The following is an 18,586-nucleotide window of genomic DNA, read 5'->3' as shown; positions in this document are numbered from 1 at the left end:
ATTAAAAAAGGAAAAAATAATCGACGCACTACAAAACCCGAAAGTAAAAATTACAATTACTTTTAACAACATAAATTATCTACATTTATTACATATGTATATTTTTATGTAAATTGGTTTTATTAAAAAAATTAAAATTGGTTAGTTGAGACTTAGTTTTAAAACACAGTAACATAAAATATATTGTCAAGAGGTTTTAATCGGTCGGGTCGTATGCATTAGAATATACGCATTAGAAAAGAAAAAGTTATTAAACGCTTTCAATTAAGAAAAAATGTATAAAGCACATTTTTTAGCCCAGCAGTGGGACATTAACAAGATTAACAGCCTGTTACTTTATTGTATAAAGTACATATCGTCCAATGACGGTAACAGCCTGTGAATGTCCCACTGCTGGACTAAGGCCTCCTCTCCCTCTTTTGAGGAGATGATTTGGAGCTTATTCTACCACGCTGTTCCAATGCGGGTTGGTGAATTGTGTGGGTTGGAAATTTGACACATGTAGGTTTCCTCACGATGTTTTCCTTCACCGTCAAGCACGAGATGAATTATAATAACATTTTTTTTTGGAAATTGGAAGATATGTAAGGACACATCTTCCAATGACGATCCTTGATCAAACTAAATAATAAAAATGAATACAGAGACCCTCTACCCTTAGCCATTTGGATCAGTACGTATATTGTTAACCTGTAAGAATTAAATTCGTTTTGTTCCGTAATAAGTGCGAGGTGAAGAAATGGAAATTTAAACGAGTATTTAATGTAACACTTTAATTGGTACTGCAGGAATCGTAAAGCGCTCGGTTGGAATTTCTCTTTGAATTCCAGCACTAATGGTAGAGTAAAATTGTTGAATAACTGGTTCACAAGGCTTTGTGCAAGAAGCAAGACGTCGTTTCTAGGTTCTACAATTATGTGTTTTCTTTCTATTAAAATTTCTTTAGATCGTCATATCTACTTGTCAGTTCGAAGAGCAGGTGCTCACATATGTTGTAAGGCTATAATAGATATAAGCATGGAAAAAAAGAGGGACCATTTCGTGTTATTTGTCTATTAATCAAATAATTATTTTAATAATTACATTTTTCAGATCTAGTTCTGGGCACCTTTTACATATAAAGTATCATTATTTCACCGAAAATAGCAATACTTACATAAATATGTTGATTTTGACAACTAACGTAAGTGTATCTGATGTACTACAAGTGGTAAGTGTAGTGTGATAATGCCAGTTTTCCATTTACCAGTTCACAAATCTGATGATTTAACTGTACTAAATTTGTTCAACTATACTAGACAAAGGTTTATAGGACGCGAATGAAACATATTTTACTTTTTAATTGATTTTTATTAAAAGTTTTTAGTCTGCATTATTTTATTAATTCTCGTATCTTAACAGACTCAATATTTGATTCATATGTCGAATTATTTATAAACACAATTGATGCTAGCCAAAACATTTTATTGAAAATTCGATACGTAATCATATTTTAAGATGAAATATAATAATAATAAGGTATTCAATCTAGAAGAAAATAATGTTATAAAAAATAAGTAATAACTACTGTAAAATAGAGTTAAATATTCCATAGTAAAAACAGCTGAAATTTTTATTTCGAAACAACAAAAATTCGCTTAAGAACAAATTGAAACTGTCTGGCATTCATACGAAACACAATATCTCGAGACGATTGAAGTAATATATGAGTAACTTAATGAACGATTAAGCGAGTCGGAAACAATATAATCTCCACTATAAGTAAAATAAATTACATATTGTTAAAGGAAAATACCCAATAGTATTGCAGATGAGGTAATTTTGTCAGTATCAGAAGAATTGCATCAAACTGAATAGCTAATATTTGCAAATATACTTTTATTATCAGATTGAATATAGAAAGAAAATTATAGATAAATATTTTCACAAAGTTATCAATCTAAAAAATTGCAGGTTTCTAATAAAATATTTAAAGTGAAGGTAGTTCAATAATTTAAGATATACATTATAACAAAGAGTTTCTATTTAATCAGTCAATGACGTAGTCATTGTAAATAGAACAAGGATTAATGCATCATTACAACCTGTTATACCGTTAGCTAAATTTATTTACATATTTACAAAAACTATTGGTCCATCTATGTAAAAAATAATGCAACAATATATTTTAAAGAAACCTATTTTGTTGAAAATCTTTATAAGATCAACTAAAATGATTAAAGAATACATGTAGGTAGCCATAATGCGTACCGTTGTTTAGCGGTGGTATAATCTTGTGTACATTAGTTTCTAGCATTTTTTAATTTAAAATTAAGACAAATCATAATAATTATTATTGCTTACTTCTATAGCATCAGTTGGGTGAAAAATTGGTGTTTCACACATAATTAGTTCTTTAATTCCTACGTATTTCCAATTTTCATATAATATTTCAGTTATATTAACATTAAGACTAAATTTTTTAATTTGATTTGTAATAAAAAAAATCTAAAATGATTCTTATGGATTTCAGCGGCAGAAAGGACTTGCAATTTTGGTATGACTTTTAGTAAATCTTCATTATTAGGATGGATATGCGGCTGAGCCTCATTATTATATATTATGTACACGAACTTAGTCTAAATTCTATTTATATACAAACATTTACATCGAATACATTAATAACGTCCAGTACATCGTTAAACACTGCAATCAGATTTAGATTCACTATCAACTTTTATGGATATGGTAATAATATTACTTTAAATAGAATGTTCGTAACATCATTTTCACTAATAATTTCACGTCTTTTAAATTTGTCACTATTAACGCCTTCTAGATGCAAGCGCGTTTAAAGTCATATATAATCTGTAACGCACTTGAGAAGGTCCGGCGGGAGTCACACGATCTCGTCGTGGTGGACCACATCACTGCAACTGCCGGCGCGCTGCAGTCAGGCACGCTGGCGTCACACCCTCAACTCTTCCATCGTAACATTCGATTTCGCGTTTAACTGAGTGTTCTTCTTTGTCAGTGTGCTAGTATTCATTATTTGCATTTGATGAGCTGATAAAAGTGGTTGGTTTTCTTGCAGTTGACCACTGGCTAGAGTATTTATATTACTTTTCCCTATCTTAGGAGGTGGAGGGGCTCGAGGTAAAGTAGCCATACCTGCGACATTATTACTAGGGAGATCGGCAAATTCTGGTGGAGGTAGCTGATGGTGTGAGTGTGTATGATGATGGCTTAAAATTGTAGCGGGGTCATTTTTCAAACTTGTTTGGAAAGTTAGAGCCCCTTCCAGATCACCACAAATATTGTTCGGCATCTGACCATTCTCTACACGTTTTTTTAAATGCGAGCCATTAGCATGGCCATCCTGACCATTCATTCTCGTCTTATCACGCTGGTAATATACCCCAGCGAATATGAGAACGTTAAGTATGAGTAATGAACATCCAATGGCAATAGTTACACTCAATGCAGTCGAGTAAGCTGCAAAACCGTCTTCAGGAGGAGATGTCGTTGATCCATCAGTTTTATGAACTTCAGAGATTGCTATAGTACTTTGAGTAACGGCATTTAATCCTACAATATTAAAGTTTAATGGTGATGTTACGTTTAAAACAGTCAGTAATGGAACTTTGGTGGCTACACCGGAATCTGTTAACACCATTTCTGTAACTTTCTTGAAAGGTGGTGTAAATGTTTTAAGAGTAGGTTGCAATGGAGATTCTTCATTTTCTAGTTGATGATGTGATTGAGGGACATCTTCTCCACCAGGTCGGTGGAGATCTGGTACTAAGTTTAACCAGAATGACAGTCTGTGGACAATACAATATCTAGTTTACAATTAGTAAATTAGTACAATAGTACTAGTATTTGTCAAATATGACAAATTAAATTTAAGAGTAAAAACAGCTCGTAAAAATTATAGAAAAAAAAGCCTAAGAGGTTGCATGGAGTTTATTTGAATTAATGTATTGGAGATTATTAGCCATATACATATTGTAAACAACGGTAGCATAAAAATGATATATTTATCTTCACTAACTCACCTATGAGCTCGATAATGATTCTTTAGCTTTGATTTGATGTCAATATTTAAGTACTTCTTATGCACCGCTTCATATGCAGTCCATTCAATATTCTTCATTCTTACCCTTTCTTGTCTGCCCGCTCTAATAGGATCACTTTCTTGAGCTTCATTTGGATTTCTGTTATGAATATTGAAATATTATTACTTACTTATATAACCATTGCGTGATACAATAAAAAAATATACTTGTAAAGGTTATTCAAGTATATATTTAACAAATATCATCACAATAGCTTACCCAGTCTTCGCGAAATTTCCCCAATACAGCATTACTGATTCAGACAGCGCCACTTCAGATTTAGTATAGTTTCGTGGAAAATGCGCCAGTCCACCGACCAGAGGTGCTCCGAATATGTATGGAAGCTCCTCACCATGAATACAGCCTTGACGCTGTTAGCAAAAATATTAATTAAATATTACGACAAACTATTAATATTGACTATATAAGAAGCCTTTATTTATAAGACTGAATTATTAACTGATATTTGTATGGAGTAGTTATTTGTTCATAACCCTTTTATCGGGTACATATTCATCAAACAACGCTTTATTGAATTTCATAAACTAGACTAGAATTTTAAAGTCCCACACATAAAGGCGATCCTATTAAATACTCAAAGAAAATTCAACCTTAATTTCCTTAGGATAAGATATAATTTAGCGGAACATCGCGTATCCAAAATTTGTTAAGTTAAAATCATAAATGCGATATTTTTAGTTAAAGCAGAACAATATGTCACATTTGAAATAAGTTCATTGAAATATGTTGGCGCAAAAAAAAAACAAATTAGTCTTTACCTATCCGGTTCGGTGGCTTGTAACATAAATTTAAGTAATATTTTTCTGTTCATATTTTATTCAAGATCATATCAACTTTTATGGCATTTTTTATTAGAATCCGTATAACGTTCAAACGTGATTCCGTAACAAGCATCCGAATATAAACATTCATATTTATAAAGTTAGTAAAGAAGCATTGAAATTATAAAAAATATTTAATATAAAATGAGAGTTTTACAACGTTCAATATTTGACTTTCAGCTACGTTACGATTTTCAAAGGCAATATTAAAATATGAAGTAACATTTTCATACACCGTTCAAATAAAATACGGGAGCGATGATTTATTTTAAAACTTTACACATTTCCGATCAAAGAGGTTATTTTTATGTCTTTTCCTATTCAAAGACACATTGGAAGATGTATTGACAGTGTAGGTTATCTAAAGTACACAGTTCGTGGTACATTTGAGATTTATGTTTCGTGGCTAATGTGTCGACCGCTTTGAGGTAGCTTTGGGTAAACAACATTTTAATAGTAAAATATTACCAACAGTAGATGATTTGTCAAATTGCATTCGTATTACATAATAATATTTCTCAATATCAACTTTGAAATTGAAACTTTGCTTAATTTGGATTGTGTACTTAACTTTTTTCTTTTCGTGTTAGGTAGATATAAGGCAGACTAGCAAGTAGGTTACTCGATGGTAAGTGGCCAGCACTACCGCTAATTAATAATAATATCCTGGTACATTATTCACAGATGGCCATCTGATCCCAAGCTAAGCAGAGCTCGTACTAAGGAAACCAGACAACTGATATACTACATATACTACTTTTATTTTGTAAATACATACTTATATAGATAATTACACCCAGACTCAGGACAAACAGACATGTTTATAAACACAAATGTCTCTCCTGGGTGGGAATCGAACCCACGACCAATTGTCTTTAATGCGACACCTTCAGATGTTATATCTCTTGTGCCTGTAGTTAAACTGACTCACTCACCCTCCAAAGCGAAACACAGCAATATTACGTATTGTTGTTTGGCGAGTATATGATGAGTGGATGGTACCTACCTAGACCGGATTGTTATATTGGATTTATATACATAAAATATTATAGCAATCTATAAATAATAACAAATATATAAAACGGTGTATCCGTTTTATATATTTGTAGAATATAAATTATCAATATGATAAGCTTTTTACAATGCGAACAATCGTACATATCAAATATTGATTGAAAAGATTATTGACGAAAATCTATCGAAAATATGAATATTAAGCATAACACTACACATAATGTGGATTAGTACTTTGATAAAACTATAAGCTATTAAATAAATTGTTTAAGCCCTGTAAACGCAATCACAGATTTTAAAATCATAACACAGGATAGAGCAAATAAAATATATTTAAAAACCTATATCGGAAAGCATAAACGTAAAAAATATTACTATCAAATACGTAATCTGAGTCCATAAAATCGAACTAAACCGAAAACCCTGTTAATTTAGGTCAACACAATAAAAATCAATTTAAAACTAGTACACGAAGTACGTTAATATAGACGAGCTAGTAATTTAGATAGGTAGCCTGACCACCTCATTGGTTCGGTATCTCGTTAGTAACAACAACCAGTGGAGTAAGTAACTTGAGATATTCCGGTATATTAATAGCTCACGCTAACAAACCAACCGCTTACGAAGACTAAAGTTTTACATAGCCCAGACAATATCGATCGAACAACTTTCTAGATTTATTATTTGGATTTAATTACATGGTAACATTAGTATTACAAATAAAAACAAATCAAGCAGGATTAATGTTTTATTGACGAGCCGGTTGGCGTGGTTGATAGATACTTGCCTTTCATGTCTGTTTGTTCTGAGTCTGGGTGTAATTATGTATATAAGTATGTATTTACAAAAGAAAAGTAATATATGTAGTATATCAGTTGTCTGGTTTCCATAGCACAAGCTTTGTACAAGCTTAATTTGGGATCAGATGGCCGTGTGTAAAAAATGGTCCAGGATTAATATCCTTTATTATATATATATATATATATTTAATAAATTAATAAATATTTTATCGGCGATATATAATATAATTATTATAAATATATAATTATTATTAGGATATTATATTGTAATTTACTTTAAATTGACAGAATTATAAGAAAACCAGTGATTCAAATATTTTATATCGTTATATATTTTCGATAATCTGGAGCAACAAAGCGGAACTTCAAATTAACATAAATGGAATTTAAATAATATCAAACGGAAGTAAATTTTTCGTTTATGAAGACGACCGTCGTGGGTTCTTTTTGTTTCAATATTAAACGTCGCCGATAAAATATTTATTAACTTATTGCGATGATGGCAATGGATAAATTAATAAAAGTTTCATATAAAATTTACTTAATTTAATTACAAATTGTAGCTCAATCGAATTGTTTGATCATGCAACTTTGGCGTTAAAAAAGTTTTTAATGATTACTGTTTCAGTGGTTACCAGATAAAGTTCAGCTGAAATGAGAAAATGAGTTTATTTGTGTTTGTTTGTTGCCTCTTTTACGTTTTCACTCCTCAATTGATTATTTTGAAATTTTATACGTTTTATACGTTTTCAGGGGTACAGAACAGGACATATGGTACCTAGCATTTGCACCCTCCTATGATTTCGCGGACTGAAACTATTTCTTGTAAATATTATTATCCTATTTCTTTTGAATTCATTTTATATTTTATATTATGAATATAATTTTATTTGCACGTACTTTAAAGTATATGTTACGGATACGGATTTGAGACTTTTCCCAGAACTCTAGAAGAGATCCATAGATAGAGAGATCGGTATATCTAAATATTGGCATTGTTAATAGTATAAATCACTCTTAACCCTGGCCTTTGTTTATGGAAGTTGTTTCGTCTCTTGGAATTGTTATTATTCTGGTACAGTCAGCGTTAAAATCGGAATATTAAATAGTCTAGAAAAAAACCTTTAAAATTTACTATGCGGAATACAAATGAGCACTTTTAATGTTCGAATCATATTTTCATTTGAGTATTATTTAAATGAGATACATAAATAATTTATAAAATGCTATTTAAATGGTATTCAAAATAATTTAAATAAAATCACATTTATCATTTGGTGATTGGGCTTTGTGCAAGCCTGTGCATCAAATTTTCTAACGCCAAACAGTAATACTTGTTACACTACAGCATTGTTGTGTTCCGGTTTGGAGGGTGAGTGATTGGGTGTAACAAGCACAAGGGACATTACATCTTAATTCCCAAGGTTAGTGATGCATTGAAAATGTAAGAATTGGTTAACATGTCTTACATCGTAACACCAAAGTCTAGTTATATTGGTGAAGATGAACATTTACCAAAAAATCAATGAACATATTACTTGTATTATATTTATATATTATATTATATTTGACTCAATTCGGTAATCCAATTCGGCATATTTATTTCAAAAGAAAATAAAATCAAAATTCCAACTGTAAATTATAGGATATAGTTTAAAAAGTTATGTGCTACCAAATAAATGATATAAAAATAAATTTTAAAGCGAGACATCTTTTATCATTCAATATTTTCTGGCAACCAATAACTAAAGTTTTATCACGCTAGTTATGCTATGAATAAATAAGAAAGGAATTCAGACGATTATGCTTTTTGGCAAACCCGGTAAGAAAATAACGTTAACGGGCTAAGTTATGTCGCAAATTTCGAAAAGGCATCTTATATATGTCAGGTTGGACTTCTATCGTAAATGGAGTATCGAATTTGGCAAGGTTTCATTTTTGTATACAATTCCTAATGCACTTAATGAGTGTATATAACTTGATCCAATATAAATAAATCTCTTAGTCCACTTATTTTTCTGTTTATAATACACAAGGCTATTAAAAATTCTATACATTTAAGACATAAGTAGAAGAAAGTCATGAAACAAACAGATAATTAAAAGTAATTGGCAGTTTTATGTTTTGGAGTTCATTACTTATTCGTGTACTTAAGGACCGTTCATTCATAACGTTTATAGCTTTTGGTTTTAAAACATTAGAGCTGAAGATATTATAATGTGTATAGTTACTTAAAATGTTCATTGATGTAACAAATTCAAAATGTTTACAAATACATAAAACCTTCACACGCTTACGTCTTCGATTAAAAAAAAATATATATATAAATTCTTTAGTTGATCATGTATTTTAAACAAGTTTAAACTTGTATTTTGGAATACAAACAATAAGACAATATATTGTGTTTTTATATTTTGCTATGAAGCGTCAATATCAGTATAGGGATTTATAAAATTGCTTTCTCAAGTTTTGAAATGTATAGATTAATGTTCACTATTACAGTTTAATTGCAGACTTAGGCCTATGATTATGGGGTCTGTAATCGTCTCAAATATTTCAAGCATTAGTTGATAAAACATTAAAGATCGAATCATCATCGAAATACAATTTATAGCAGAATTAATACTTAAGGCTTATTTGGTAGCAGATACAATACACTCATAAGCAACTAATAGATAATAAATATAATCCTTATAAAAAATACTTTCTATAATGAGTACCTTACCTGCGGATAATCTCCGTACTTAGTTTGATAGTCAAACACGTACAGATAGGAGTTCCTCCTTAAAGCCGAATGAGTGTCCGCAGTCAGAACTGTGGGGGCTACCACCTGTGCGTCACTCAAGGCCTCGAGTGTTTCGTCCCTGGTGTAATTTAAAGATTAAAGTTTATTTGTTTCTTTGCAATGTTTATAGTATTATTAATTAGTTTTTATTTGTTTAAAATGTCTACACATTTTGATTCCTTAACGAATTTGCTTTTTTATCTTAGTTAATATAAAAATATATTTTCAAACACTTAGATACATGGAATATAGTAGCGTTATACTTAAAGTACCATAAAACCATTAGACATAATTAAATAGAAGTAACGAAATTAGGTAAAAATAATTACTAATATATATTTTTTTCTATATTTCAGATATCAGCGGTCATATAAAATACCGAATCTAAATTTTTATTTTTTTTAAATATTTTATTTTATTTATTTATTTATTACAATATTGGGACATTATTACGTAATAATATAGTCAGAATTACATAATAAATACAATGAAAGAATTCTGAATCCTTTCACGGAACCAATAAATAAATCTAATTTTTCGGCAAACCGATTGAGGACGTGCTAGAGACTTTTGTTGACCAAGCTAGTCTTACTTTTCAGTATCACGAATAAATTCGGGCGTCTCTTTTGATAAATGTTTTCGTACGATATATGACTAGAAAATGGTAATTGAATTGTTCAACCTTATTATTTACCTTATATTAATAGGGTGTTGAACGGGCCTTTCCCAGTCTGTATATTCGTTAATAATTGTAGCCAAAATTTCCGAAAGGTGATAGCTATATGTGTTTCGTACAAATGATTTAAGAATCTTAGACCTCCGGTCAGCTTCTATTCCATATTGAACATCATCTCCACTGAAAGCGAAATACGCTTCTGCTTTTGTTACGCCCAACATGAGATCGTATCTAAAACAAACAACAAATATAAATATAAGGTTCTTATCTTTAAATAAATGTCCATTTTCTTTTTTCCATATATAGGAAATTGAGTTTGAATAGACACTTAATATATTGGATCAAGGAAACTTTAGGTCATACCAGATAAAATGATAAAATATATTATGTATTATAAATATTTACTTACTTCGTGAGCTGAGCTATCGCACTTTTGCGCATCAGAACCGCGTTGATAATATTAACAGCAGTCGCTCCTCTTCCAAGGGCAGCACGTGCTACCTGCCATTCATACCCTGGCTCCGGGTTAATAAGCATGTCTCCGGTATCTAAGAAAAATAAAAACAAGGTCAAGTTGATACGAGACGAGTCTGAAGATTTGAACACACTTCTTAGAATACGTGACTAGATAACACATCACTACTCTTAAGATGTCACTTTTGTACAAATAAGAGTTTTCGTTTATAATAGAGAATAAGTTACTTCTATATATAAAACATTGAAAATGTCTCATGAATTTTTATTAATCTATCATAAAACATTACATAAGCCTTATCTAAACAAAAGAGTTACACACTTTTTACTGATGCCAATAAAATAGACCAATAGATTTAACTCGCTATGAAAGATTATAAAGAGAAATTCGATATAGCCGAAGGTAAAAATTCTTGTACAACTTCGAAAAAATAATTCTCTTTGAAGCTGAAAAAAAAGGAGAAGTGAGTACAAAATCAAAAGGATTCCTCGTTGGACGAACTGAGATAACTGAAAACATCGACGACACAAGGGAACGAGATGAGAAAACTTCGTGAGACAATTTAATAACGAAGCTCGGACGCGAACGGCTTGTCAACCGAGAAATTTCACGATAACAATTGGAGAATCCACAAAAACTATCAATTTCAGATACAATATATAAAATCAGGATTCATTTGCACATGTGTACGTGTTTACCAATTAAAAATAAATAAATCTGTTATACTTAACTTTACTAGCACAAATTAAAGTACATTTCTCTAAACGTAGTTGTGGAAAGTCACCAAAATAATTTCTCATAATGAAATAAAAAAAAAAATTAAAAGTATTGTTAAAAAAAATATTGATTTAAATTTAGAATAATGTTATTATTATAGGTGGTATGTTAACGCTGGTTTAACGATTTGCAAAACAATTTAGCGTAGTAAATTGAACACTCAAGCGGTTGTACGAAATTTAACAACCTTAATTTTCACCTCTTCAAATTTCAATAAGTAATCAATTAAGAGTATCATTACGTAATGGTTTTGACTTTGTTATGAATATTTTTCTTATCATAACGCACTTTTTTTTAAGATTTTTACATTTTATACGTGATTTGGTTAATCACGGATAAAATGTGTATCTATTATAAGAACCAAGACTTACTCGTTCATTAAAAACTGTTAACGATTGTAAATCTCATCGCTAAGCAAAGGCCTGATTTCGTTACAAGGAGGAGCTTATTACTCTACCCGGCTACTTCAATGTGAGTTAATTTCATGTGATGCAAATTCTCCCGAATGTTAGGGGGGGCATGTTAAATAAGGGGGTTAGATATAAAAGTCTAATTTAAATTGTGCTATCCTGGATTAGAATCCGCTTTCTTAGGTTAAAATCCGCATGTTATATCCACTGCATCATCAGTTATATTACTAATAATAAAATTGCGACCACAAAGCGATTGTTTGACGGATTAACTTGACGATTATGGTGATAGGATCACGTATTTGTTGTGAGTTTAGTTTATCCCGAATGTCATTGTCAGGTTTCTAGTAGTCAAAGTTGATTATTTGTAAATTGGTGAAAACTTAGACGTTGGTTTGATTGATCTATTTGAATAGGATCAAAATGAATTGATTTGATTTGTCTTGAAGATGTTTCAAGTAAATTTGGAGACACGATATCTATTGCAAAATCTATAATAACCTATCTGCCTCTTTGGTCTAGTGGTCAGCTTATAATCCAATCTTACTGGTGGTAGAGCTTTGTGCAAGCTCGTCTGGGTAGGTACCACCCACTCATCAGATATTCTACCGCAAAACAGCAGTACTTGGTGTTGTTGTGTTCCGGTTTGAAGGGTGAGTGAGCGAGTGTAATTACAGGCACAAGGGAAATAACATCTTAGTTCCCAAGGTTGATGGCGCGTTGGTGATGTAAGCGATGGTTAACATTTCTTACAATGCCAAAGTCTAAGGGCGTTTGGTGACCACTTAGCATCAGGTGGCCCATATGCTCGTCCGCCTTCGTATTCTATAAAAAAAAGCCTAGAGGTTTTGGGTTCAAGCCTCACGATGGGCCATTAAAAAAGGTTATCTGTCGAAAATTTTACTTTAGCTGCTACTGAATTTGAAGTTTGGTCATATTGAAATGCCGTTTCATCGGATTAAGAATGTAATAATAAATAGCTTAAATTAATAATCTAATATGTCTATATTGGATAAAAAATTATATATTTATCTTAGATAAAGTAAAGCCAGAAAAAAACACTGAAATTTATAAAAGAAAATAAGCGTCGCTCCATTTAAATTTCAAATAATTGAATACTTATACAGCTAAAACTAAATAGAAACTTTTTGTTTACTATTAGCACGACATGAATTGCTATAACTAACTGAACATCGCATAATCCTTTGGAACAACAAAGTTGGGTAAAGGCAACTCAACAGAATTATCTTGTATTACGTAGTATTCCCGTCACGCTCTGTCCGTTCGTACTACTTGCGAATTTCCTCAAACTTATTTCACTGTTTGTCCTTCAACCGCAGTTTGCTAACTGGACATTTCAACGGAGCATTTACTTTGGAAAAGTATACATTTGTCTTCGCTATGACCGTTACATAATTTTTTAACGTATGTACTATAAAGTTTATTATATCATGTTATTATTTACGCAAAAATATAAATATCACTATCATTGTGGTCGCTCACAATGGGCCTCATAAGAAGGCTCAAGGTCACTCAAAGGGCAATGGAGAGGGCTATGCTCGGAGTTTCTCTGCGAGATCGAATCAGAAATGATAAAATCCGCAGACGAACCAAAGTAACCGACATAGCCCGAAGAATTGCTAAATTGAAGTGGCCGTGGGCGGGGCACATTGCTCGCAGAACCGACGGCCGCTGAGGCAGAAAGGTTCTCGAGTGGCGACCACGAACCGGAAGACGCAGCGTGGGCAGGCCCCCTACAAGGTGGACCGACGACTTAGAACGAGTCGCGGGAAGCCGTTGGATGCGGGCAGCGCAAGATCGGCCAAGGTGGAAATCCTTGGGGGAGGCCTTTGTCCAGCAGTGGACGTCTTTCGGCTGGTGATGATGATGAATAAATATCAGTTTGTAGATGTTTTTATATATTATATATAGTGCATGTATCGAGATTTCATGTTGAAATCTTCTTTATGATTATGTCTGAATGTAATTACTAATTAGCTATAAGACAATCCCTTGTACCATACTTTTCAATATTTGGTCCTGAATCTTTTTCTATTGTACTGTATTAATATGGCGTACAATAAAGATAAACTAACATATTGTATGCATTAAGAAAAATAATTAAGTGTTTTCTTATTATATAATAAAAAATACTCAGACACTGATGTATTTAATCGGTCGATTAAATCACTTAAAAAGATATCCTTAAGGCTCAAAATTCAATTTAACCAATCGCACTCACACAAACACACGTACACTTAAATACTTACACTCATACGGTCACTTATACATACACAAATAACAGGGTAACTACACAGCCACACTCACCCACTACATAGTCTGTGTCGCCTAATTGAATCGTACTGTTTTTTTAAAATAATTATTATTTTTTTACATTTACATTTTATTTTTCAAAACTGTGTGTTGCTACTTCTGTTAACTATTATTAGATTTGTATAATTCGATGGAACAACAGTAATTATCTAAATCTATTGTCTGTATATTTTATTTTTAATGTCAACATATTTTGTATCGTGCTATTGTTTCCCTAAATAAATAAATAAATATACGGTAACATTTGTAACTGACCAATTACGACTCCATCAACGCTGGGACCGAAAGCGTACGCAAAATCAGGTGCTTGAACAGGTGCTGATAATAAAGCTTCCAGTGGTCGTTCTCGTAAACATCGCAGTAAAGCAGGTGGAGTAAGTTCTGTTGGTTAAAAAAAGTATTATTTTATTCTAATAACAATTGCAATGTCTATTTTCAATGTCTATTTTCCTTTGCGTAAAAGCATGTGTTAAGAGCGAGTATAATATATATTGCTCAAAATATCAGGGTCCTACCAAATTCACGTTGCAAGATTGCCCCTCTACCATTATTCCAAATAATGTTCTAATGGGCTTAAATGGCAAATGACAATTTTCACTTGGACCAGCGCCTTAATGAACTTGCTTCTTAGTTAATAACCGATACTTAAACTAACTTTGTATTCTTAGCTTTTTTTCAATCTACCCACACTTTGTAAACATCAAATAATTACATATATTGTTCTCATGTAAGTGACTAGTGCCTTAATGGGAAATAAAATTCTTTTATCCGAAATGACCAACTAAATAAGAATTTATAATTAGCTTTAATAATTTAAATACATCTCTAAAATTCAAATGAATATTATAAAATGTAAAAATAGACTAAAAGTTACACAATGAAAGACATCCTTTAATATTAAAAAAAAGGTGCTGTTTAGATTCCTCAAGTCAATTAGGGTAAAATTTGCTTACCAGGGGAGCAGTTGGCGTGAGTGGCGACTATCTCTGAGTACTTATTTGGGTCAGCCACTAGTGACCAAGGACTTAAACCTGATCCTGACATTAAGATGGCTCTGTGGAAGAGCAGACCTGAAACAAAGATGAAGTAATTAACACGGTCCAACTTCGGATGAGAATTAATAATTCATTGCGAGCTTAAATTATTAATTAATTATTTCACTGAATTTTCTTGCAACCATTGTTTTCTAAAGATATCTTAAATAATCTTAATTGAATCAATGCATTCAAATAACAATATTCAGTTTCTTATTTTTTTTTTTGTTGATAATGATATACTGGTCAATTTTTGTTTGACGATTTATTTGTTGATTGAATATAATGTATTAATGTATTGAATATTGATTGATTGAATAGCTACGTGGAATTCAATTGAAGACATGAAATCCGGGCAAGCGTCAGTGGCGCTGGTGGCAGTTTTCAAGATACATATTGAAGAGGAAACCCTCTTAAAAAGAGAGGGCTTCCTTGCCAAGCATTGGTACATTTACAGGCTGTTACTTTACTAAACTTTTTAAAGGAATTCCTCCGATTACAGCTTTAATTAACTTATATCACTGGTTTATGACTATCGTAAATCAAGCTAAATACGATGTCGTTATTTATTCCGATCCCTTAATACGAAAACGGTTAAGCCGCCATTATCCATATACGATAGAATATTTTACGGAGGACTTTAGGAAGATATTTTGCGATCCACAAATACTACAAAAAAACTATTGATATATGTACATATTATATCTCAATAATCACAATAATTATAAAATAAAGCATCGCATCTCTGTCTGTCTGTCTGAAAGCGTAAAAATAAAAAATTAACGAACGAATTTTTATACAATTTATACGTTACGATTTTACCTTTGTACGGGGTTGTTTCATGATTAAGGTTTTGTATAAATACAGTTTTATATATTGCGATCGAAACCGAGATGGATATTAGTGGTATTTATGCAAAGATTTGTCTGTTGTTTGTTAGAAAATCACGCTCGAACAACTGAACGGATTCTAATGATATTTGGTATAAATTTTCATAATTCCGGAATGAAATAGGATATAGAATAGTAGTTTCCGTGCTCAAATAGTGAAACTCTAATATTCAGCTCCATGTGAGCATTGTTACATTGTATTTTTAAATCTTAATAGATAACCAGTTGAAATTTAAATGACGACTTGATTACGAAACCACGTCTTCCTTAAGTCTGACTGACTGTATTTGCAATTCATTGACATTTTATAAATCTCCCTAAATCTTTAGAAATAAGTTATTTCATTATTATATAATTTATCATTACTTTCATTTAATATTTTCAATAATTTAAATTATAATATCTCTATGTTATTTTTCAATGATTTTTATTATAACAATGACATTATTTTATAATTTAATTTCAAAAATTTTAAAATATGACCCATGATTTTTTGTTGCTTTTAATTTATGAATCTGGATCTATTAACTCTATGTACACTTGTTATTGACATGCATATTATTTTTTATTTTAATTTATGTGAATAGGATCTCCAATACGGAATACACATGACAAGCTTTTAATATATTATGCGAGTTATAAGCCTATGTGTCTCAGTTACAGAAAGCCGTAGCATCCATCACATACAAGTAACAGCTAATATAAATAGTAAAATTAAAATTAAGTACTTTAAAAATTTTAAATAATACGATATATAAATTAAAACACAAAACATAACTTCTTATGTATACTATTGTTTTATAAGTTCATTTGTTAATGCTTTATATGTATTGTAAGTGTGCTTTTACGTATAAATAAATTTAATTATTATACGTCAAAAAAGGACTATACAAATGTACAAATCTAGCAAAGTTTGCGGACCTGTTATAACTTTCGTTGCGTCGAGATAATTACCTGAAACTTAACACAAAAATGGGTATTTCCTCTTATCGTTTACTCTGTTACATCCCTGCAATGCTAGTATTCGTAATGAATAGGCGCTTAATCAGCACCTATATTTTCTAAACAATCATTTGGTAATTAAGGTTAGCTCAGTTCGGAAATAAAATTTGTGTCCATCTTAAAGATGCCTTTAAAGTCTCACGTTTATCGCCTTTGATATTTTTGCGTTAATTTGGAAGAAAAACAAAGCGTTTTTAAAATATTACCATGATTAATATAGTAGTAATAAGTCAATTTAAATTCTGATTAAAGTCTTTGAAAGTATTACCAAGATTGCTTAAGTTGTAAAATCATGTTCAATTTTATTCGAGAATAATTTTTTACTTAAAAAATATTATATTTTTTCTTCCATAATTTAAAGTAATTTACTTTTTTGAAATTGTTTTATTAAGCCTCGTCCAAAAAATAAAGAGTTGCCTTTGAAGTTTTATTAGCTAATTACACGTTTTATATTCTTTATGGAATATTTTTATTAAATGATAATAAAAGTTTCGTTAAGTAGCCACGCCTTTGATTATTAATTACCTGACTGGAAATTATATTAATTGCTCTGTTTTTTCTATCAAAATCACGATATCACTTCAAAGAAGTAAGATTCTAGAAAAAAATGTGATGTGAGTGCATGTGGGGAGAAGTTTGATAGGGCCTTGTGCAAGCTCGTCTGGGTACCACCCTCTCATCAGATATTCTACCGAAAAATAGCAGTACACAGTATTGTTTTGTTCAGGTTTGAAGGGTAAGTGAGCCAGTGTTTGATAGGGCCTTGTGCAAGCTCGTCTGGGTACCACCCTCTCATCAGATATTCTACCGAAAAATAGCAGTACACAGTATTGTTGTGTTCAGGTTTGAAGGGTAAGTGAGCCAGTGTAACGGCAGGCACTAGGCACATAACATCGTAGTTCCCAAGGTCAGTGGCGCATTGGCATTGACGATATAATGAACAATATATAATAATATCTCCAATAAGTTAAACGGAAACTACGTAAACTTTTCTAAAACTTCAATAGAAAAGTTTCTTTGTTTTGCTGAAGTAAGCGATACAGACAGCAAAGTATATATTTGCAAACAAAACAAAAATGAAATTTCAGTGAAAAATCCGTTAAAGAAGTGAAATATTTCTTCGTTTCTTTTATTTGTCGTCAAAGAGCTGACCTACTGTAGTTTTATCTTTAGTCGGAAATATATTCTTTGAAAGAATAATATTTTTTATAAAAGTAGATTTCGAAAGGTATAAAAACGGAAACAGGTTATATATTTACAACAGAACAACGAATTAATTTAAATGTCTCACTTTAAACTGAGATGGTTCAGTGGATAAAACATTGACTTTAAGAGAGATTTAATTTTAGTAAAACGGAAATCTTGGGAGATAAATTTATGTTTTGTTTCATCCCATGCTTGGTGACGAACGACAACACCTGAGGAAACCTGTGTATATATCTACAATATA

At 31.2% G+C, this 18,586-nt stretch overlaps 1 protein-coding gene across 1 annotated transcript in view; it reads right to left on the bottom strand.

Annotated features, from left to right (window-relative positions):
- Positions 1-1,523: 1,523 nt before the first annotated feature.
- The window catches only part of LOC126776450 (neuroligin-4, Y-linked), a 115,843-nt gene continuing 98,780 nt past the window's right edge, over positions 1,524-18,586 (bottom strand). The window contains exons 5-12 of the mRNA XM_050498976.1: positions 15,164-15,280; positions 14,466-14,591; positions 10,624-10,762; positions 10,233-10,445; positions 9,479-9,617; positions 4,317-4,468; positions 4,038-4,196; positions 1,524-3,803 (exon numbers count right to left, since the gene is read on the bottom strand). Of these exons, the coding sequence (XP_050354933.1) occupies positions 2,948-3,803; positions 4,038-4,196; positions 4,317-4,468; positions 9,479-9,617; positions 10,233-10,445; positions 10,624-10,762; positions 14,466-14,591; positions 15,164-15,280 (1,901 nt within the window). The 3' untranslated portion in view covers positions 1,524-2,947. The remainder of the gene's footprint in view (positions 3,804-4,037; positions 4,197-4,316; positions 4,469-9,478; positions 9,618-10,232; positions 10,446-10,623; positions 10,763-14,465; positions 14,592-15,163; positions 15,281-18,586) is intronic.

Source organism: Nymphalis io, chromosome 2, assembly GCF_905147045.1.
Source record: "Nymphalis io chromosome 2, ilAglIoxx1.1, whole genome shotgun sequence".
In the NCBI taxonomy this organism is placed as follows: domain Eukaryota; kingdom Metazoa; phylum Arthropoda; class Insecta; order Lepidoptera; family Nymphalidae; genus Nymphalis; species Nymphalis io.
The sequence above is the reverse complement of the archived record's forward strand: the minus strand, read 5'-3'. Positions and strand labels throughout refer to the sequence as shown.